This window comes from Homarus americanus, unplaced genomic scaffold, assembly GCF_018991925.1.
Source record: "Homarus americanus isolate GMGI-L3 unplaced genomic scaffold, GMGI_Hamer_2.0 scaffold30535, whole genome shotgun sequence".
Taxonomy (NCBI): domain Eukaryota; kingdom Metazoa; phylum Arthropoda; class Malacostraca; order Decapoda; family Nephropidae; genus Homarus; species Homarus americanus.
Window position 1 is genome coordinate 95,472 of NW_024732440.1, and position 23,541 is coordinate 119,012.

The window sequence follows — 23,541 nt, forward strand, 5'->3', positions numbered from 1 at the left end:
TGAGCATGATGGTGAGGGCAACATGGCGGACTTCTTACAGCATATGTTGAGCATGATGGTGAGGGCAACATGGCGGACTTCTTACAGCATATGTTGAGCATGATGGTGAGGGCAACATGGCGGACTTCTTACAGCATATGTTGAGCATGATGGTGAGGGCAACATGGCGGACTTCTTACAGCATATGTTGAGCATGATGGTGAGGGCAACATGGCGGACTTCTTACAGCATATGTTGAGCATGATGGTGAGGGCAACATGGCGGACTTCTTACAGCATATGTTGAGCATGATGGTGAGGGCAACATGGCGGACTTCTTACAGCATATGTTGAGCATGATGGTGAGGGCAACATGGCGGACTCCTTACAGCATATGTTGAGCATGATGGTGAGGGCAACATGGCGGACTTCTTACAGCATATGTTGAGCATGATGGTGAGGGCAGCATGGCGGACTTCTTAGGATATGTTGGCAGATGGTGAGGGCAGCATGGCGGACTTCTTACAGCATATTGAGCATGATGGTGAGGGCAACATGGCGGACTTCTTACAGCATATGTTGAGCAGGATGAGGAGGGCAGCATGGCGGACTTCTTACAGGATATGTTGAGCATGATGGTGAGGGCAACATGGCGGACTTCTTACAGGATATGTTGGGCATGATGGTGAGGCAACATGGCGGACTTCTTACAGGATATGTTGAGCATGATGGTGAGGGCAACATGGCGGACTTCTTACAGGATATGTTGAGCATGATGGTGAGGGCAACATGGACTTCTTACAGGATATGTTGAGCATGATGGTGAGGCAACATGGCGGAACTACAGGATATGTTGAGCATGATGGTGAGAACAACTGGCGGACTTCTACAGGATATGTTGAGCATGATGGTGAGGCAACATGGCGGACTTCTTACAGGATATGTTGAGCATGATGGTGAGGGCAACATGGCGGACTTCTTACAGGATATGTTGAGCATGATGGTGAGGGCAACATGGCGGACTTCTTACAGGATATGTTGAGCATGATGGTGGGGGCAACATGGCGGACTTCTTAGGATATGTTGAGCATGATGGTGAGGGCAACATGGCGGACTTCTTACAGGATATGTTGAGCATGATGGTGAGGGCAACATGGCGGACTAAAGGATATGTTGAGCATGATGGTGAGGGCAACATGGCGGACTTCTTACAGGATATGTTGAGCATGATGGTGAGGGCAACGCGGACTTCTTACAGGATATGTTGGGCATGATGGTGAGGGCAGAGCAGTTGGTCACGAGAGAAGATACGAGAGCTGTCAAGGTGAACCACTGGACGAGGGCCGACTCAACACCTGACTACCCCCCCCTGTAATCACGGAGCAGAGGAGGTGGATGGGCTGTGTGAAGGTGGAAGTGGTGGGGAGAGGGAGAGCGGGGAGGAGGAGGGAGAGAGTGGGGGTAGTGAGGGAGAGTGGGGAGGTAGTGAGGGAGAGTGAGCGTACAGATAAGATGACAAAATGTTCGCTATGTTCACTGACTCTTTACCTGACACTAAGATGATCATGTCGCCAGTACACTAATAACGCATACAGTTAACACCAACGGCGGCCACGTCACCAACCAACAACAGGAAATAGTAAAGGACCCAAGATAATCCCCCGTGGGACTCCTCAGGTTATCGACTAGGTGTTATAAGCGTTATTTATTCCCTGTTGTAAAGACAAGACATAAACCAGACAACAGATTTAGTGCCAAGAACCTGCACATGAGCCTCTGCGTCAATGGCTTCTGGTAAGTCTAACATTAACATCCCTGTGTAATTTCCATGAGTTTTTGGGGTCTTGTAATGGTGATTGAAATGAATTACTCTGGTGACAGTTAAGCAAGAGACCCTAAAACCTGACTGGTAACTGTACAGGAAGTTATCAATAAGATATATCTGCCTTTACTTGTACGTACACCGCCCTTTAAGAGGTCGCTTGACAATAACACACACACACACACACACACACACACACACACACGGGGCTTCACACTGTTTGCAATTGACGGCAGATGTCATGGCTGCTTCATCAGGTTTCTCTGTCTTCCTATTGCAAGAATGTTTATACCTTGACCCCGTGTGTTAAAGAGAGCAAAATTACACACACACACACACACACACACACACACACACACACACACACACACACACACACACACACACACACACACACACACACACACACACCACACCCCACCCAGCTCCCCCCACACACCCACACACACAACCCAAAGCCATCACCCCCACACAAAGGAAAATCCAGTCTAAAGTTTTCCTTTTTAATTACAGTGAGGTGTGTGGGAGGTGCAGAGTGAGGCAGTGGGGCAGGAGACAGACAGCCCCGGGGTGTATCTGTCTTCTCTGTGACCTCTCTTAACAGCCACACTGACCTGTATTTCTTCTCTTGTTGTGTGTCATAATGCTGTCGTGTCCTGTTGTGTGTGCGTGTGTGTGTTTCAAAATATTTTAAGTTCATTTTTATTATTTTTTTTTTGCAAATATCTCATAATGACTGACTGACGGATGAGTTAACACCGCTGAGTGATCTTTATGTCCAGTGTACAGGACGACTATTGCTGTATTAATATTCCCAATTTTGGTTACACGATCAATGAACACCAGAATATTACGGATAACCTGAATATTAGCCCCCAAGCTTATCTCACATGAAGAATAACCACCCTAATGCAACAATCTAACCTAACCTAACCAACATAACCTGCCCTAACCTAACTAGCAATCTAACCTAACCTAACTGAACATAACCTGCCCTAACCACAATCTAACCTAACCTACAACATAACCTGCCCTAACCTAACTTAATCTAACCTAACCTAACTGAACATAACCTGCCCTAACCTAACCTAATGTAACCAAAACTAGCCTCACCTAACATAACATAACATAACGCCCTCCAGTAACAATAGGGTGGTTAAACTTCAGGTGAAATAAGCTGGGGTTAATCTTCTGGTCATCAATATTAACATCACAGCTTAAAGGTAAACTTGTCCAGTGACCAGTCCCATATGTTGATGGTCACCAACACTCTCCCAGTCCCTCCTCTCAGTGACCAGTCCCATATGTTGATGGTCACCAACACTCTCCAGTCCCTCCTCTCAGTGACCAGTCCCATATGTTGATGGTCACCAACACTCTCAGTCCCTCCTCTCAGTGACCAGTCCCACATGTTGATGGTCACCGACACTCTCCAGTCCTCCTCTCAGTGACCAGTCCCATATGTTGATGGTCCCAACACTCTCAGTCCCTCCTCTCAGTGATCATCCCATATGTTGATGGTCCAACACTCTCAGTCCCTCCTCTCAGTGACCAGTCCCATATGTTGATGGTCCAACACTCTCAGTCCCTCCTCTCAGTGACCAGTCCCATATGTTGATGGTCACCAACACTCTCCAGTCCCTCCTCTCGTGACCAGTCCCATATGTTGATGGTCCGACACTCCCAGTCCCTCCTCTCAGTGATCAGTCCCATATGTTGATGGTCACCAACTTCCGTCCCTCCTCTCAGTGACCAGTCCCATATGTTGATGGTCAGCCTCTCCCAGTCCCTCCTCTCAGTGACCAGTCCCATATGTTGATGGTCACCAACACTCTCCAGTCCCTCCTCTCAGTGACCAGTCCCATATGTTGATGGTCACCAACACTCTCAGTCCCTCCTCTCAGTGATCAGTCCCATATGTTGATGGTCTCAACACTCTCCCATCCTCCTCTCAGTGATCAGTCCCATATGTTGATGGTCCAGCACTCTCCCAGTCCTCCTCTCAGTGACCAGTCCATATGTTGATGGTCACCAACACTCTCCAGTCCCTCCTCAGTGATCAGTCCCATATGTTGATGGTACCAACACTCTCAGTCCTCCTCTCAGTGACCAGTCCCATATGTTGATGGTCACCAACACTCTCCCAGTCCCTCCTCTCAGTGATCAGTCCCATATGTTGATGGTCAGCACACTCTCAGTCCTCTCTCAGTGACTAGTCCCATATGTTGATGGTCACCAACACTCTCCAGTCCTCCTCTCAGTGACCAGTCCCATATGTTGATGGTCACCAACACTCTCCCAGTCCCTCCTCTCAGTGATCAGTCCCATATGTTGGTCACCAACACTCTCCAGTCCTCCTCTCAGTGACCAGTCCCATATGTTGATGGTCACCAACACTCAGTCCTCCTCTCAGTGATCAGTCCCATATGTTGATGGTCACCAACACTCTCCCAGTCCCTCCTCTCAGTGACCAGTCCATATGTTGATGGTCACCAACACTCTCCCAGTCCCTCCTCTCAGTGACCAGTCCCATATGTTGATGGTCCAACACTCCCAGTCCTCCCCTCTCAGTGATCAGTCCCATATGTTGATGGTCACCAACACTCTCCCAGTCCCTCCTCAGTGACCAGTCCCCTTGTGTGATGGTCACCAACACTCTCCAGTCCTCCTCTCAGTGACCAGTCCCATATGTTGATGGTCACCAACCTCAGTCCTCCTCTCAGTGATCAGTCCCATATGTTGATGGTCACCAACACTCTCCCAGTCCCTCCTCTCAGTGATCAGTCATATGTTGATGGTCACCAACACTCCAGTCCTCCTCTCAGTGACCAGTCCCATATGTTGATGGTCACCAACCCTCAGTCCCTCCTCTCAGTGATCAGTCCCATATGTTGATGGTCACCAACACTCTCCCATCCCTCCTCTCAGTGACCAGTCCCATATGTTGATGGTCACCAACACTCTCAGTCCCTCCTCTCAGTGATCAGTCCCATATGTTGATGGTCACCAACACTCTCCCAGTCCTCCTCTCAGTGACCAGTCCATATGTTGATGGTCAACACTCCTCAGATCCTCCTCTCAGTGACCAGTCCCATATGTTGATGGTCACCAACACTCTCCCAGTCCCTCCTCTCAGTGACCAGTCCCTATGTTGATGGTCACCAACACTCTCCAGTCCTCCTCTCAGTGACCAGTCCCATATGTTGATGGTCCTCTCCCAGTCCCTCCTCTCAGTGACCAGTCCCATATGTTGATGGTCACCAACACTCTCAGTCCCTCCTCTCAGTGACCAGTCCATATGTTGATGGTCACCAACACTCTCCCAGTCCCTCCTCTCAGTGACCAGTCCCATATGTTGATGGTCACCAACACTCTCCCAGTCCTCCCTCTCCCCCACAAGGACACAGGAAACGAAAAATTATCTCCCCCCTGTCAGCCATTGGCCGGCTGCGTGGGTACATCACCCCCACACCCCACATCCACACACACCCACACCACCAGCAGCAGTCTGCCTTCTACCCTCTGAGCTCCAGACGCCAAGGAAAAAAATACTTTCAAGAATGTTCATGAAGAAGAAGAAATGCTGAGATGTTGTCCAGACATTAATGCCTGGAGGCGCTAAATGGTATATACGTGCTCTCTCTCCCTCTAGTCATCTCTTCTTTGTTATGGATGGGAATGTAACTTTAATCTTCTCCTCCGCTTAACTTTGGCCGTTTTGTACGTTACACTCTTCCATGATAGTCGTCGGCCAAAGAATTTTGTTTTGGTCTTATTGTAGACGTAATGTTTTTGAACGCGACGTCACCTTGACCATGACGCTGCACTTTCCTAACCCAGAAAGCTGTGCAGTTGTCGGTGTGATCGTTAGGAGGTGTTACTCAGGAAGATCTTAGGTAGATTGGTTCTCGTGGGTTAAACATATGCTGTGACCTTGACCTTTGACCTTATTGAACCCTCGACTCCCGTAAGTTTGTCTTATCCTTGAAGGGTTCATAAGCTTTCCCTGACAACAGACTAACACCCACCCACACACTCTCACACCCACCCACACTCACACCAGCCACCCTCAAACCCACCACCCCACCTCCACCAACCCACCCTCAACCCACCCATCCACCTCAAACCAACCCACCCCACACACACCACCCCACCACTCAAACCCACCCACCCTCAAACCCACCCACCCACCTCAAACCCACCACCCACCTCCACCCACCCACCCTCCAAACCCACCCACCCACACTCAAACCCACCCACCCACCCTCAAACCCACCCACCCACCTCAACCACCCACCCACACTCAAACACCCACCCACCTCCAAACTCCCACCCCCATTACCCACCCACCTCCAAACCCACCCACACTCAAGACCCACCCACCCACACTCAAACCCACCCACCCACTCAAGCCCACCACCCACCCTCAAACCCACCCACCCACACTCAACCCACCCACCCACCTCAAACCCACCCACCCCTCAAGCCCACCCACACTCAGCCACCCACCCACCCTCAAACCCACCCACCCACACTCAAACCCACCCACCCCACACTCAAACCCAACCACCCACACTCAAGCCCACCCACCCACCCTCAAACCCACCCACCCACACTCAAACCCACCCACCCACCTCCAAACCTACCCACACACCCGTCCACTCACACCCATTCACTTCAGGTTGAAATTATCAAGACTTTTAAACAGAAACTAGCTACTGGCAACATAAAACTCTAAGACCCATAACCTTACAGCAAGCATTGAAGCAAGCCTTGAATTACCTCAGTACCTGACGTCACCCCCGCGAGGTATCTGGTACCGGCGGGTCAGCCGTGTTAGTGAGACACATGCAAGCAAAAATATATAAGACTCATGCTCCCAGATAATGCAAGGCTCAGGAATCGGTTCTTTACTATGTAGAATTATAAACAATACTGAACTGTTTAATCATTTATTTTAGCATTTACTTAAAAGTACCGTTAAATACTGTATTAGTGGATGTTGAAGCCCTGGAATTATTTATAACCTTATATGTGTATACTGTAGTTTAAGACTGCAGCCTATTATGTCTTCCCTGTGTAAAACTAACATGTCTACTTACCTTGTACTGATGACTCAATCTGTAAACACATGAACCAGTGTTAGATACAAGCATTTACTGAGCTCGTTAAATAAACTCTCGTAAAAATATAGATAATTTTTAGGTAATCCCGGAGCAGATGGCTAATCTTGCCTACCTAACCTTAACTTCCTTGCCGGGGGTACAAGAAAAGAGTTGGTAAAATGTTCACCCCTGAAATGGTTAGTATTACGTTTAGCTTTCTGAAATACTCATATTTATTATTGAAAGTTAATGTTTGACTGCATAAAGTTAATGTACTCACCGAAACTGAGCTGCTGACTTCAGGAACACCTCCCAACACTATATTTAACACTTTAAGTAAATAAATATCGGTATTCTCATCAACAAACACTTGAGTTAGTTTTTAAAATAAGGAAGTTGTTTATGGCAGCCAGCTGCTATAGAATAACTCTACTTCATGTTTAGTTTTCTGATCATTTCACAAAATAAATTTCAACTTTGAACTTTGCAAAATGGGTATTCCTGCATATATTCACGGAAAACTGTATGAGAAGACCGTACTTGGCGGCATATTTTCATAGCAGTTCTCAAATAAAGTTTTCCCAGTCTGACAGTCTAGAAATTACAGCTTCTGCCAAATCCGATCTAAAGCCCGCCCAATTTCCCATTCCCACAAAGTTATAAATTTTATTATTCTTAGAGTTCAAGATTTCAAATTATAAGGTATTGTGCCCACCAGCTTTAAAATTTCCCTTCCAAATTTCGAAAACAAATAAAAGGAGCCAAATATGGTGGTAAATAGCCAAATTTGGGAACACTGACAACGCTAAATTGCTACCTTTCTACCGAGATCATTAAATTTATTATCTGAAGTTTATATTAGTATTTCTTTAATTATAAAAAAGTAATTAAACAAAAACTAAATAAATAAATTAAGTACATGTGTCATTTATCATATGCACCTTATCATAATTAATATTTAATATCCCAAAGAAAAATAATCGGTACAGTTCGACTCTCGCCACACGTAGGGAGCAAAGATACTCTACTAAAGATAGAAAAGCTCCAGATAACATATATATGAAGTGTGTGTACGGCAGTTGCTAGATAACTCAATAACAGCGCCATCTATTGGTTGTATCCAAAAGCTATTCGTGACGTCATAGACGTTGATGTGACGTCATGAGTGATGTTTTTTACGTATTCCATTTATTTTAGACATATCAATCTTCATTTATGTATGTATGTATGTTTACATGCATACTCCAGCGCCTTACGATCTTAGATGAGTTCAAACATTAAAAGACAAAATCTTTTCTCTTGCACAATTATCATACAATTACTACAAGTGATGAATCACCTCTCATGCCGTTACATAAATTTGGGGAATAAATGACCGAGTTTTCAATAGAGTTCTTGGCTATTAAAGGCATTCTTATTGTTTATCTTTATTAAAATAAACAAACAAAACCAAAAATTCAAGTTGTCTTGGTTACTCATGTATTATATTTCATTTAACATGATACATGTAAATGTTAGCATTACCATAAAAAATAACATTAATTACTATAATCAATATTATTATTAATCATGCAGGAAAAAAGCACACCCGATAAAGTCTGTGCTATTCCTCACAGTTCTTCTCGTATATCCTGGGAATGTCAATGGCATTTTGCCATCTGCGACTCCTGTCAAATTCGTATCAAGGGAGTCGGAGTGACTGATGAAGCTGCTGCCTCTGATTTGAAATGTATTTCAATATATAATTGCACATTTTCACTGTAACTCACAAGAGAGTAAATACTTAAGTTACCTATCTCTGTCCTTTAGAAACCGATGAAATAAAAATGTGGATGTGTATCCTTCCTCCTCTTACAAATAACGCAGGGATGTGGTCTACCCGGCATGGTGGCTCCAGTGTTGCCAGTGGGAAAATCAAAACGTATCCATAATCTTCTATAAAGTATCCAAAAAGTATCCACTATTTTTCTTTAGTAAAATGACGAATTTCTTAGTATCTATGACAACAAAGTTAAACTGAAATATAATGGCTATTCTTGGCTGTAGTCCAAGATTTTGAAACATGCAAACGACAATGTGACGCCACTTACGTACGACTGCAGCGCCATCCTCATTCCTGTCTTGAGTATATAGTCTTTGGTGGGGAGATCACTGTCAAGGCATATTTAATTGCTGATGTCCAACTTGGCCACCATACCCTCTGGGTGTTTGTTTCCCTCTATACTGAGCCAAATCTTTTACCTGATGTGATAGGAATTGTCCCCCAGAGTTCCTACACCAAGAGAGTAGAGTTATTAAGGTCATGTCATTTTATTCCTTCAGTCAATGTCACCTTATACTGAAGTCCCCAATGGCTAGTTGAGTGCCGTTGCGTTGGCTCTTAAATTCCTTTACTTTAATAAGTTACAATTCAGTGATCAATAAATACATCCGACAATGAGTGTTTCTTCGTTTACTGTAGAAGTGTAGATTAATTTTACAGTTCTAAATCTTCATAAAACATCTTCCCCTGCACCCTCACCTGGCTGACTCTTAAGGTCAGTGTATATACTGTAATTTATTAAATTACAGTATATAACGACACCTCTTACAGGTTTTCTCATAGTTCGTACATAACTCATAGCCATCTACAGTAAACTCACAACAGATACTAATAAGCAGATGATTTATATTACTTAGGAAACATTTTTGTATATAATTCTGGTGTGTGGCGGCCGTGACAGGTGCCATCCCACACCTGTGCTACAGGTGACTCACGTAAACCTTACACAAGGTTCACCATTGTTGACAAATATTTACCAGCTAATCCTCGTCTCTTTCATATAGGATAAGACTCTCAGTTCTGGACAACTACCTGGAGTTTAAGTCCTGTTTAGCTGCGACTTTCTCATTATAGAAGAAGGCGTGTGAGTGTCCAGCGTGTGTGAAGTGTTGGGTAATGTGCAGCAGTGGCAGAGTTGGAGCAGGTGTAGCTATTATGTGTAAGGATCAGGTGCAGCTACTTGTGTGAGGTAAGGGAGTGTACAGTACTGTGTTGTGAGAGACGTGAGGGGCAGCATGACGGGCGTGAGACAGCTGACGGTGCTGCTGGCCACCTACCTCCTCCTACCCGCTGGTCAGTCCACACATTGTACTCAGGAACTTTTTTTGAGCAAGAACAACGAATAAGAAAATACAATAATACTGAATTAATTACATACATTTTGTCATCCATGTGCTATTTAGTTACAATGGTTTAGTGATAGGACAATAATTATACTGAACAATGTACGGTAGTGAATCTTTACAAGTGAAGGATATTAAGCAGCGATTTATTGTGAATTTAAAGAAAACGAATATATTTAACTACGAGAGAAAATGGGTTAAACTAGCATCACCCACCACCCCCACCCACAATACTCACCCACCACCCCTACCTACAACACTCACCCACCACCCCCACCTACACATGTCACCCACCACCCCCACCTACAACACTCACCCACCACCCCCACTCTACAACACTCACCCACCACCCCACCTACAACACTCCACCCACCACCCCCACCTACACACATGTCACCCACCACCCCCACTCCAACAACACCACCACCACCCCACCCACACATCCCCACCACCACACCCCCACCCTACACATGTCACCCACCACCCCTGACCTACACATCTCACCCACCACCCCTACCTACAACACTCACCCACCACCCCACCTACAACACTCACCCACCACCCCCACCACACATGTCACCCACCACCCCACCAACAACACTCACCCACCACCCCACCTACACATCTCACCCACCACCCCCACCCACATGTCACCCACCACCCCACCAACACACTCACCCACCACCCCTACCCACACTCACCCACCACCCCCCCACCTACACACATGTCACCCACCACCCCGACCTACATCTCACCCACCACCCCCACCTACACATGTCACCCACCACCCCCACCTACAACACTCACCCACCACCCCCACCTACACATGTCACCCACCACCCCCACATGTCACCCACCACCCCCACATCTTAAGTCAAGTTAATGTTTCTCTTTGTTATATCCCTTCTTGTCAGGTGACGTGGGGAAGGTGGAAGCAGCCAAAAGGTGTAAATTTAATGGAATTAAATACAAGTCTGGTGAGGTAAGTTCCACACACGAATATGTTAATAAAATAATTGCAGAAAATAATACACCAGTGAAGGGGACTGTAAATACACACATACATGCATACACACACACTCATAAACGCACACACACACAATTTTACCTTTCTGTTCATTTCTATAGTTTACTGACTGATAACTTATCAGTCAGTGATAAGTGACTGAGTGTGATGATTGGATGGATCATTTAACAGTAAACATTTCGATATATAACAGTTAAGTGTTTCTTGGACGCCCTAATTACAGCGATTAATTGTAACCTTGACTGAATTAATGACAACACTATAACACCACCCAGCTAAAAACCTTGAAATACGTGTGGTCAGGTCTGCCAACATAAGTGTGGTCAGGTCTGCCAACATAAGTGTGGTCAGGTCTGCCAACATAAGTGTGGTCAGGTCTGCCAACATAAGTGTGGTCAGGTCTGCCAACATAACATAAGTGCCAACATAAGTGTGGTCAGGTCTGCCAACATAAGTGTGGTCAGGTCTGCCAACATAAGTGTGGTCAGGTCTGCCAACATAAGTGTGGTCAGGTCTGCCAACATAAGTGTGGGTCAGGTCTGGCCAACATAAGTGTGGCCAGGTCTGCCAACATAAGTGTGGCCAGGTCTGCCAACATAAGCAGGTCAACATAAGGTCAGGTCATGTCTGCCAACATAAGTGTGGTCAGGTCTGCCAACATAAGTGTGGTCAGGTCTGCCAACATAAGTGTGGTCAGGTCTGCCAACATAAGTGTGGTCAGGTCTGTCAACATAAGTGTGGTCAGGTCTGCCAACATAAGTGTGGTCAGGTCTGCCAACATAAGTGTGGTCAGGTCTGCCAACATAAGTGTGGCCAGGTCTGCCAACATGCCCTCAGATCTCGCCTCGGGTGAAAATCCCAGCGATTATGGTTATTCACTTTAATTTTCCTCCTCGCCACTGACCAGCCTGTTATATAGCCTATGTGTTTCTGTACTTCAATAAATTACTGTATTCCGAGTAGTTGCGTGCACTAGATAACAAATTGTATTTACGTATTTAATTCTGTAGTTCTTCCCGCCGTGTTCAGTGGAGGACACGACTATCTTTGATCCTGACTGTCTAGAATATTCTTGAACATGTGTGTGTGCTTGTGTGTGTTTGTTGACTTGTATGGCAGGTGTGTAGTGTTTTATCAAGTATGCTTATTCTAGTTTGAAGTAACCTTGGTAATGGTTCCCAGGTGGTGTTGGAGCTGGGGGAGGCGTGCATCACCATCCAGTGTCAACGTAAGGTGAGCCAGAACAGTAAACCCTCCAAGCACGTAGAGCTGATACTTCTTCCCAAGCCACTCACCTCCTGTACCTGCACCACAACCTCCAAGGCCTCCACCAACCTCAGGAGCCTCTACATCCCTAGTGCCTCTGACCCACAGCACAGGGATCTGAACTCTGTGTACCCTTGGTGGAAGAAAGAAAGAAAGAATCGTCCTTGGTACAAGACAAAGCGAGCAAGTAGGAAAAAAAGGACAAAGAAATGTATGTATAATAAAGGTAAATACATTGCCGGGGAAACAGTATTAAATTTCCCTGAGCGATGCCTGGACCTTATCTGCAGGAAGGTCACCAAAAACAAGAGTGAACTGGCTGTACAATACAAGAACAACTGTACCTGCTCTGACCCTTTAGGTGAGTCAGGGCCCAGGTGAATCGTGGGCTGGGTGATTGTCTCAGTGAGTCAGTCAATGCCCAACATAAACACACAGCAGTAGAAAGGAAACACTGGTCCAGACGGAATTAATAATAAAATAACAAAGTGGAAAAGATCTGGATGATAAAGATGATCTTGGCGTGTTTCAACCAGATATTTCTCTTTAGATCCTGGGCAAGAAGATGGACAGTGTAAATATGCCAAGTTCACCCCAGACCACTCCTTCTGTCAGCCAAAAAACTCTGATTGTGGGATCAAGTTTGGAGGAGTAACTAATACAGAGAAGAAAAATATTCTTCAAGTGCACAATGAATTTCGAAACAAGGTAACATGACCACAAAGTCTCAGTATATAGGCTGTTTATTGGCTCATCTTTGAGTACATATAGGGCCTTCCTTATTTCCAAAACAATGACATCAGTCGCCAAACATTGTTGCTCTGTTCTCAAGTGTTTCCTCCATCTACTCATTTTAAATACTTCCAACGTGATACAAAGAACAGAAGGAAAAAAGTACAATACAGTATTATATCTTTCACTTAACAATGTTCAATACACTTGCCATGTAAGTTATTGTTGATAAGTTATGGGAGTATGAGAGACAGTACAAACATGTCAGGTTTTAACTACAGTACATGGGTAGTTCGTCAGCTTGTACAAAATGGTAATATACTTTTTACTAGTGAGCGGAGTTAATTAACTAGTTCGTGTAAAGATATCAAACAACAGTTAAAGTTCGGTAATACTCCACTGTATCCATTTTGTATTATTAGATATTTTTACTTATTATGAAGAAAAAGGAAGTAAGGGAAAGATGGAAAGAATATTTTGAGCAACTGTTTAATGTAAGAGATGAGTGAGAGACTAAGTTATCCTGTTTAAGATACAGTGGAGAGGCGTACAGTGATGAAGCAAAGGAGGAAAATGTAATGAGTGAAGAGGTCTACATTCCACCTACCACACATCCCACCACCCACCTACCACACATCCCACCACCCACCTACCACACACCCCACCTACACAATCCATCACCTACCACTGATGCCGTGTTGCAGGTGGCACGGGGAGAGGAAGAGAGAGGCTCCCCGGGACCTCAACCATCTGCTGCTAACATGTTGGAGCTAGTGTGGAATGATGAACTGGCACAGGTGGCTCAGGTATAGTACTGTCATTTGGGTCGTTAAGCTTCATGGTTCACATCAAGGAGAGGTTAGTTATTCACACCAGGGGTTCATACAAGTGGTTTAAGACAGGGATTTACACAAGGGGTTCATACTAGTGTAATACACCTAAGGTTCAATGTGATTCAGAATAATGGTACCTATACTAGCAGTCCATACTATAAGTTTTACCATTATTTTATTCTATTAGTGGCTCATAGTACAGCATAGTGGTATGTACCATTTTGGTTGATAATAAAAGTATATAATATTAATAATCGACAGTAGTAGTTTGTACCATGAGTTAACACCAGTGAGCCGTAGTGTTGTACCATGAGTTAACACCAGTGAGCCGTAGTGTTGTACCATGAGTTAACACCAGTGAGCCGTAGTGTTGTACCATGAGTTAACACCAGTGAGTCGTAGTGTTGTACCATGAGTTAACACCAGTGAGTCGTAGTGTTGTACCATGAGTTAACACCAGTGAGCCGTAGTGTTGTACCATGAGTTAACACCAGTGAGGCGTAGTGGTAAGTCAGTCTCATTTCACACCAAAACGTTAATACTGATAGTTTGTTGTTATCCAGAGAACAGTAATTACTTTACCAAGAGACTCATAAATGGTCCTCATGAACTAGACCACTGATTCAGACAAACATTAGTAAGTTACCAACAAGAGAACCCAAGTAGTGAGTCCCCAGCCAGAGAATTCACCTAAAGAGTCACCAGCAGATCCCATCACTCTCTCTCCTTGTGTCACAGGCGTGGAGTAACACCTGCCCAACTGGCCATGACTGCCAGATGTGCCGCCACCTGCTCGACAGGGACTACGTTGTTGGTCAGAACCTCTATTGGTCGTGGGGCTTCAATGACACCGAGGTGAGTGCAATCATGGGGTGAGACGAGGAAGTGTGAATTAGTCACTAAAGATTTAGGTAAGTAAAGTTATTGAAGAATGTGAACAATGATATGGAACACAAAATATTAATAGACCCTCATGCATCCAGTTCTGTGTCTCTGGATGCCACCCTCGTAGCCTGAACATTCAACCAAAACCTGTAAGCTCAGTACAGTATAAGATATGAGCAGATCATTGCCATTTCTGAGCTACTGTGAATGATGGAGACATAGTTTAGTGTGATTTGTGAATCATGTGCTCAATTTAAAGAATTTTAATCGATGCTGATGTTTACAATGGTGTTATTACCTCCTCCCTAAAGGAGTTTGCATGGAACATTAATAGAATGACCTTGTCTGTATATCATTGCCAATAATGTACTGTTATGAAGCACATCTCAAGTTTATCTGCCCATATCTGACAAAATGAAATCAAAAGAAAATGAGAACTGATTATGTTTTTTCATTGTTTAAACTGTTTACAATAGAACAAGGTGTTTTCAGCTAGTAAGTTTTTTTTAATAAAATCCCTCTTGTACTCACAGATGACTTTGATCCCAGTGAATATTTCAACTCAAGTTATTCTAATATATAATTCATATTTTTAATGTAATTTGATTAATGAAGTAAATACATGTACTGTATTTACTCTTAAATATATGTTATTCTTTTACAGGAATGGAAATTTGCCATTACATCCTTTTACGATGAGGTGGTTGATGTGCCGAAGACTCTGGTGGACAAGTACCAATCACTAAATATATCCAGGCCCATTGGTCACTACACACAGGTGAGTTATGACAGTGTGTATGGCCTTCAGTAGCTACCCATGTGATCAGTCACCACTAATACTTAGCTGAATGATGATCAGTCACCCAAAGATACCTGCATAATGTTATACAATAGAGCTGTTTTAAGTCATAATTTGTACAGACTTGTCTTGCATAATACTAAATTCTGATGTTTGAGATATTCTTAAGTTCTCTAATATTGATTTACACTATCATGATGTGAAACTAAGCTCATGGACCAAGGATGTGAAGATATTGATGTATGATGTGGCAAAATAACATCATTATCCGGCAAGGGAGCTGGGATGTTGTATGCAAAAATGATAATGACCACTGACTATCAACATCCAATAATGCCACACAACATCTCTCACCCCACAAATTCTCCTCCACTGCACCACATACACTCCCCCATCTAACATACTCTCCTTAACCCAACCTAATACCTTCCATCCACATCCTTCACTGCCCTTCATCCACATCCTTCACTGCCCTTCATCCATATCCTTCACTGCCCTTCATCCACATCCCTCTAATTACTGAACCCTTCAAAAAATTCACTAACAATTCCATCTTCACCCTGCACTGCCTTCCATCTGTAGCTTGCCCTGTCCTCCACCTTCACACATCCCTAACACGCCATACTCCACCCACATACAGTACCATCATCATCCCCTCAACTTTACTTATCACCCTTGCCTCCCACCCCCTCCACCTTACACACTAGGTAAATACCACCTTTCTTTCCACAGCTTGTATGGGCAGAGACACAGGAAGTGGGATGTGGGGCTGTGTACCATGGCCCTTGTGTCTATGGCATTCTGAATTTTAACTTTTGCAAGACCTATGTGTGTAACTATGGCCCTTCTGGTAACTTTTTGGGACGTCCCGTGTACAAGGTGGGGCCTCCAGCTTCCCAGTGTCCTACCGAGGTGTCTCCTACATACAAGGGCCTCTGCAAGTGACTTTCTGGTACTCATGAGGACTGAAAGTGAAAAATGGTTATGGGGAAACTATGTGTTCCAAAATACAATAATCAAAATGTAACTCTCATATAACTATCACCAACAATGTTACTATGTGTACTGTAGTGTCTTCATCCTGAACCTTGAGTCAGGAGACATAACTTATGGACTAATTTTGAGGCCATGATGATGGATGGTCTCCTAAACTCAGAGATGGATTTTTGCTGTCATTGTTTATACCCTGGTAGGCAATGTCTAACATTCAATGGATCAATGACCAGTTAACACAAAATAAGATGATCAGCATTCCAAGAACAAGAGGCAACTATCTTTGAGGTATCTAATGCTTTAAGATACAGTATTGAGTGTGATGGTTCTTGGTACTGTATATGGTTGCTAATTAAGATGATTGTTAAAGTGCATCACTACAGCCAGGGTTATGGCATCACTTGTAATATTTCCCTACATTATTCAAGCTCATGTTAAGGATGATGATGATAGACTCAAAAAACTGCATCACAACAGTTCAGGAGCGAGAAACAATCAACCCATAATCTTGTGACCATTAGTAAAATTTATCTAGTGTCAGATATTTCTTTCTTTTTATTAATGCCATCGTGTGGAATCAATAAATACGAGAATGATCAACAAAAATGGAGTTAAGGAAGTCTGTGAGTGACTCTACAGCGATGTTGAAAGATATTAACACATACTAATACTGTCTTGTGGAGTTCCTTCTTCAACTGGCCAAGCCAGAGGAACCTAGTGAGTTAATAACCATCACAGGACCATTCACTTGGGTCCTACCCTAAAATAGACACATAATACTAAAAGATAAAGTCAAATATTAAATGTAAATATGTCTGTGTCATATATCCCCAGTCATTTTTCCTTGATATTATTTCTTAAGATCCTTTTTCTTTAATAAATATGACTCAACATTTTAACAGTGATTTATTTCAAAAATTAAATATTTACAAAATGTTACTGGAGTGTAAATTATTCTACAATACAAAATATAACTGTATAAAATGTGCAAAGTGAGAAAACAGAGCAAGTGAAAAGAAACAAACTGTACTGTACTAGAAGTATTGTTTAGCAAATACAGTGTGTTGGAAGTTATCTAATAGGCTGCAGTACAGATAAGAGAACCAAACAGAATAACACCGCTACTTTATCTACAGTGATTTCATGAACAGAGGCCAAGCTATTTTTCACCACAGTAACAAATTTTAATAATCTAAAAAAAAATTTAAATTAAAAAAAATTAGTCAGGTTAACGTTCTCAGCCTTGACCGACAGGAAAATTATTAGAACACATTAAACAGAGATGTTCCTCAACCCTGGTTTTCACTGTGGTGTCCCCGGGCAATTTTCCGTTTACGCAGTGCCTGTACATCCACTTCAGGGTACTGCTGCTGAACCTTCTCCAGGTCCATATTTGGGAAGCGTCTCATCAGCATACAAACGTGGTTGCGAACGCGTCTGGAAAAGATAGATGCGAGAGACTGCAACACACCCTCAAGATTGTCACTCAACACACCCTCAAGATTGTCACTCAACACACCCTCAAGATTGTCACTCAACACACCCTCAAGATTGTCACTCAACACACCCTCAAGACTGTCACTACTTAAAAATGTAAAATTGAAGTGTGAAATATTATACTGTTCAGCATTATGATCTACGGGAGGTAACAAGTGAGAGTGATAAAACTTATCCTCTAGTGTCAGTGTCAATAATAAATGTCACTCATTTCCTCTCATAAACTGTGGGGGGTAAACCTTACGGAAACAAATACAAAATGACCTGACAATTCGCGGATTTTTAATTCATGGATGACACCCTGAATGTACCCAAGAATGTCTGTGGGGGGTAGTTTTAAAGTTGCTGGCATTTTCTCGGCAGGGACAGGGAGCCATTCATTTTAGGGACAGTAATTTCTTTTACCTGTGAACATGTAACCCCCCCCCATCCCCCCTTGGTTAGCAAATGATATTCGTGGATTTGGCTATTCGCGGCCTTCTTAAATGTTTTGAGAAAATTTCATAAAAGCCTCAACTACATAACATTAATTAAACTTATGGCAATTATGACACTGAGACACAACATTCTAATCCTTAATTTCTTTTTCTAATTTCTTTCAAACAACATAAGCTTACTTTGCCTCCCGAATGATTCCTGCCAGCTCTTTAGTAAAAATACTGTATTATAATATTATCTCAGTTTCTAAGCTAAACTCATTGTACCTAACTGTACACTGAACTTGAGGATTACAGTAGTTATAAATGAGGAGTGTAGTTATCACTTGAAAGTACAAGGGGCAGCTATAAAGAGGATATTCTTATTTTCTCATCAAAAGTAACATGGAGCATTTTTGTCTTAATACCAGCAGATACAGCAGCAGTTATTCTACTTTCCTCTCTCCTGTGCTAATAGTACTGTAGGGTATACAGACATATTCGGTCATAATTCAACATACTGTATTGTACCTGGTAGTGGTCCATTTACTGTACATATTTCTGGTCATACACGACACAATGCCGGATTTAGGGTGTCTTGTTACTCTATACTAAATGCATAATATCACATTATTTCAAGGGTCTATTGTGTAACCCAAAAGTGTGATTTCTAACAGACTCCCCATACAAAGAGTACAGTAAACCCTTTATAACTCCACCAAATGACATCTATTCTGAATTCTCAACCAAAAGCCATCAAAGCAATAACTTACCTGTAATATTTTCTCTTTTCCAAAAAGGACTTCTCCCTCATCAGCCTTTGGAACTTCTTCACAGCAAACCCTCTATGGATATTTTCCTTTGACTGGTGGTGCATCCATACAGGAATATGGTGTTCAACAAACTTTCTACGTAAACGACGGCCTGTGAGGAAAGTAACATAAGAAGTCTGATGAGATAACAACAAAAATAATCTGATCTTGTAAAGCGTTGCTGTACATACCCACTGACTTGAAACTTCCTGTTGCGTCAGGACACCAGAACAGGGTTATTACTAAAAGTCTGTCGAGGCTAAAGATCAAGTGGTCCACCTTTAATGTAATCTATTGATAAACTGCAGTGACTGAGTGGTAACATGCATATCATATATAAAGAGACTACCAACCTCCTCCTGAGATGAGCCCACAACAAGCCGACCATCCCAACAGGTAAGACAAATAATTCCCTTTCTATGAACCAAGTCCCCGTAGCAACATAAAAGAGTCAAGATCTTTACCTAAAGGATCTACAACCATGCCACTGGGCCGCTCCCCCGTCTCTCCTGTCTCTAACAGCCAATATGCACGATTTCTTTCTTTCACAACTTCCTCCAAGTTTGTCATGCTTTCCTCTACCTGAAATAAAAAATATAAAGTTATTTCAAAATTTAAGAAACTAAGTGTGAAAACCCATTTATGAATTTATAAATACATAGTAGTGTAGTTACAAGACTCACTATAACACTCGTCCAACATGGGAAAAGCGCTAAGCAGGGACAGCTCAATACAGTATTTAATGTGTAGTGATGACTTCTGTATGTATAAGGTGAACCTGTCTCTCTTAAACAGTAATCTTCCCAATTACCTTATCAATTCTTTCTGGGTTGGGGAACAACTGATGTTCTTCCTTTGCAGCGTGTTCCATTGTCAACAACATGTTTTTCTCCTTCAGCAATACATACCTGGTAAAGAATTAAAAATAATAATAATTTCCACACAGAGTTCTACGGTATAACAGATATGGTACAGTACAAGGTTTTCTCCTGTTGAACTACAGTATTCTTTACTTCCCAGAACGGATAACTATCTGGGAAGGGACATTTTCTCTGTGTCCAGGTGCACAATATGTATTTTAGCAATGTTACAACAGATGATATATTTAATAGTTCCTGTAGTTAAGTAGTTCTCCACCTTACAAACTATAAAGAAAACTTTACATATCACAAGATAAAGTTGATTCTGCAGAATGAAAAAAATTACCCTCAAATTTTAGCTGCATCTGAAATTATAAAAACGGTATTATTTTCTTTACACACCGTTCATTCCTACCACTAATCTATTATCATATTCGAATAAGAAGTCTAATTATACGAGAATTTTCATCTATTACATTGCCGGCGGAAATGTATAATAACGGAGATTGCTTTTTCAAAATATTTTCTATTTTCTTCCATTAACATCCCGCCATTATCGTCTGCCTCTCCTGCAACACTGCGTGTCTCCTGCGTCTCCTTCATAAATCATCCTGCGCATGCGTTGCTGTACATGTCACGCAGCCAATCAAAAGCCTTTTTGATTTTGAAACCAATTAAAATGTTTTGGGGTTTAATTCGCGGTATTTTTGGCCCAATCAAATTTGAGTATTCTTTTTGGTCTCTCATATTTTGAAATTCAAGTTCAGTTCCGACCATGGAAGTCTGCGATGGGTGTCACTTAAAGTATATGGAGCTGATTGCGAGTTTTTGGAAAAAAAAACGAAGAAACTATAGCATTTTTTTGATCGCATGGTGTTCTTCCAACCTCAGTAAAGTGTACTAAGAGCAAGACTGAATGCAAATATCGCAAAGACCAACATATGTGGCGTTGTGTAAGAATCCCAGAATGCAACGACGAACAAGAACCAGGCCAATAAGGTAAGAAATAGGTGATTCCATCATATGGTGAGAGTCAGTTAAGTTAGGTTGGGTTAGGTTAGGTTTGGTTATTGTTTTTCTAGTGTTTTTTTGTGTATTTTTTAGTCGCTTAGCCACTTTTTTTTTCTCGGAAAACGTCAAACGAAAAAAAACGCCAAAAAAAAAACTGCTAATTTCCGCCAAAAAGGAAGGTCATATTCGGTCTCAACACACATAAATATACTAGAAAAATATATTTTTAACTTGCTAAAAGTGAACGGTGTGACAAGAAAAATTTACCATAAAAACTCTGCATTATCTCTATTGTAAATATACAGTAAATGAAAGACTTCGTTTGCAATTCACTCTGTGGCCAAGAGCTGAAAAAAGCAGCTTGAACATGTGGGTTGATTAAGCTCTACAACTAGGACCCAAGAAGTCTTAACACTTGTGGCTGGGATTAATGTAAATGGCTAGTAATCACTGAAAGATAACTTTTGTGTAATAAAACTACAGGTATTCAACACTAACAAAATGAAAATCTACACACACACAAACCCTATACATACATACCATAACTTGTGAAGATCTTCGTTACTCTTAATTCTGAGTTCATCCAACCTCCAAGCCCGACCAACCTTCACTTCAGCCTCCCCCCAGTTGTTCTCACCATCAAAGAACTCTGATAAGGCCCCAACACGACCAGTGGTGTGGATGAAGGCTCTACGTTGAAGAGTCCTAGAAAATGAAAGTAAAGCATAAATATTAAACCAATAATGTATTAGTGGTGGGCAGACTATACAATGATAGTTAGGGTGACAACTACCTTAGATAAATGAGGTAAATTACAGTACAAGTATAGATATATTATAAGCCCGATGTTACCCGTTCACTAAACAAATATTTCTTACTTAAAATAGTTGTTTGTTGTTGTAGGTGTTAATAACGATGGATTTATCTGTCTAGGAGTAATATGAAGGCGGCTAAACTTTATAAGAGCAGCGGTGAGAGCAGACGATGGTCTTCTCAACGCCGCCATCATCACACCTGGATGTAAATATAACTAAGATGTGGAAGATGATGGATAACTTAGCGGTGTCTGGCAACCTTATAACTACGTAACTAAGATGTGGAAGATGATGGATAACTTAGCGGTGTCTAACAACTGTTTAGTTATATTTTTAACCACTAGATGTCAGTAACCTTCAATACCATCTTTAGTCTTTTTATCTATATTATATTAAACCTCCAATCTTAAACGAATTACTCTGTATCATGAGTTACTATAAAAATTTGTGTAGTATTTTCATATAATAACCATAATGAATAAAGAGTAATGCATTATGGAATATTTAGATAAAATGATAAATGAGAACCATAGAGAGGAGGTAGCTAGCGGCTGCAGAGTTGCCAACTTAGCGACTTTGTAGCTAGATCTAGAGCTTTTTGTTTTTTCTAGCGACATTTTAGAGCGATTTGCGACTTGTCCCAAATCTAGAGATATCCTCAGAAATCTAGCGACTTTCTGGATACTTTTGGACTGTCCATGAAAACACAGTTTTCCTAATTTCGAGCCATAATATATAGCAACGGGGTTACAGGGACAATACATTTGAACGGGTTGAACTCATAAAACAACTTCGTCAACTCTTACCTGACAACATTCGTGTGCTGCAGTCTATTTCTTTTCTGAGTGCCGATGAATGCTTGAAGCCTATTAAATCAGATATACTTGGTTTGGCACACTTATTTACAGAAGATTCTAGCACCCTTACCAAGATTGATTTCCAGTGGAAAAAACTGCATCACACAATCTGGACAGAAACATCTAACAATTGTGCTCAGAAGTGGCAAATTACAGAGATGCGACAGGTGAAAACCCTTACCATGATCTGGCTGAAGCACTCGCTGCCTTATCTCTTCCGCATTCAAACGCAGATGTAGAGCGCACATTTAGTAATATGAACTTTGTGAAATCAAAATTGCGCAACAAAATGAAACTATCGACATTAAAGGCAATTCTTACAATAAAGTATGGGTTAAAAGACAGAACACCTGTTGTGCAAGTTATGAACTTCCTAGTGATATTTTAAGAAAGATAGGGACTGTGGAGGCATACAGTTACAAGAGAACCTGAACCAAGCACTTCACATGCTTCCAGCTCTACAGTTGTTCACACTACCAAGAGGACTGGGATGCAATTACTATTGAATAATAGGTAAGTGTGCACATTAAACTTTAAAAAAAATAATATTTTTATTTTTACATAATGCATTTTATTTATACTGAAAGGGGGGGGAATAATAACTAGCGACTTTCCATGGAAGACTTAGCGACATTTAGCTACTTTTAGGTACCAGCCTAGCGACATGT

At 42.2% G+C, this 23,541-nt stretch overlaps 2 protein-coding genes across 3 annotated transcripts; one reads left to right on the forward strand and one right to left on the reverse strand.

The window, feature by feature from the left end:
* The first annotated feature begins 9,667 nt into the window (after window positions 1-9,667).
* LOC121868707 (ancylostoma secreted protein-like) lies at window positions 9,668-17,798 on the forward strand. 2 transcript variants are annotated; one of them, XM_042369547.1, is made up of 8 exons: window positions 9,668-10,020; window positions 10,985-11,052; window positions 12,280-12,724; window positions 12,914-13,071; window positions 13,800-13,901; window positions 14,667-14,783; window positions 15,478-15,591; window positions 16,345-17,798. In XM_042369547.1, exons 1-8 carry the CDS (start codon window positions 9,963-9,965, stop codon window positions 16,555-16,557), a joined length of 1,275 nt encoding a protein of 424 aa, XP_042225481.1. In that variant the 5' UTR covers window positions 9,668-9,962; the 3' UTR covers window positions 16,558-17,798. The 2 variants fall into 2 exon arrangements, with proteins under 2 accessions (XP_042225481.1, XP_042225482.1); XM_042369548.1 differs by lacking the exon at window positions 15,478-15,591.
* On the reverse strand, window positions 17,496-22,212 carry LOC121868708 (39S ribosomal protein L47, mitochondrial-like). The gene is made up of 6 exons (XM_042369549.1): window positions 22,080-22,212; window positions 21,742-21,906; window positions 20,142-20,238; window positions 19,795-19,912; window positions 19,292-19,442; window positions 17,496-18,042 (listed from the first exon to the last, which is right to left on the reverse strand). Exons 1-6 carry the CDS (start codon window positions 22,208-22,210, stop codon window positions 17,895-17,897), a joined length of 810 nt encoding a protein of 269 aa, XP_042225483.1. The 5' UTR covers window positions 22,211-22,212; the 3' UTR covers window positions 17,496-17,894.
* Window positions 22,213-23,541: the final 1,329 nt, after the last annotated feature.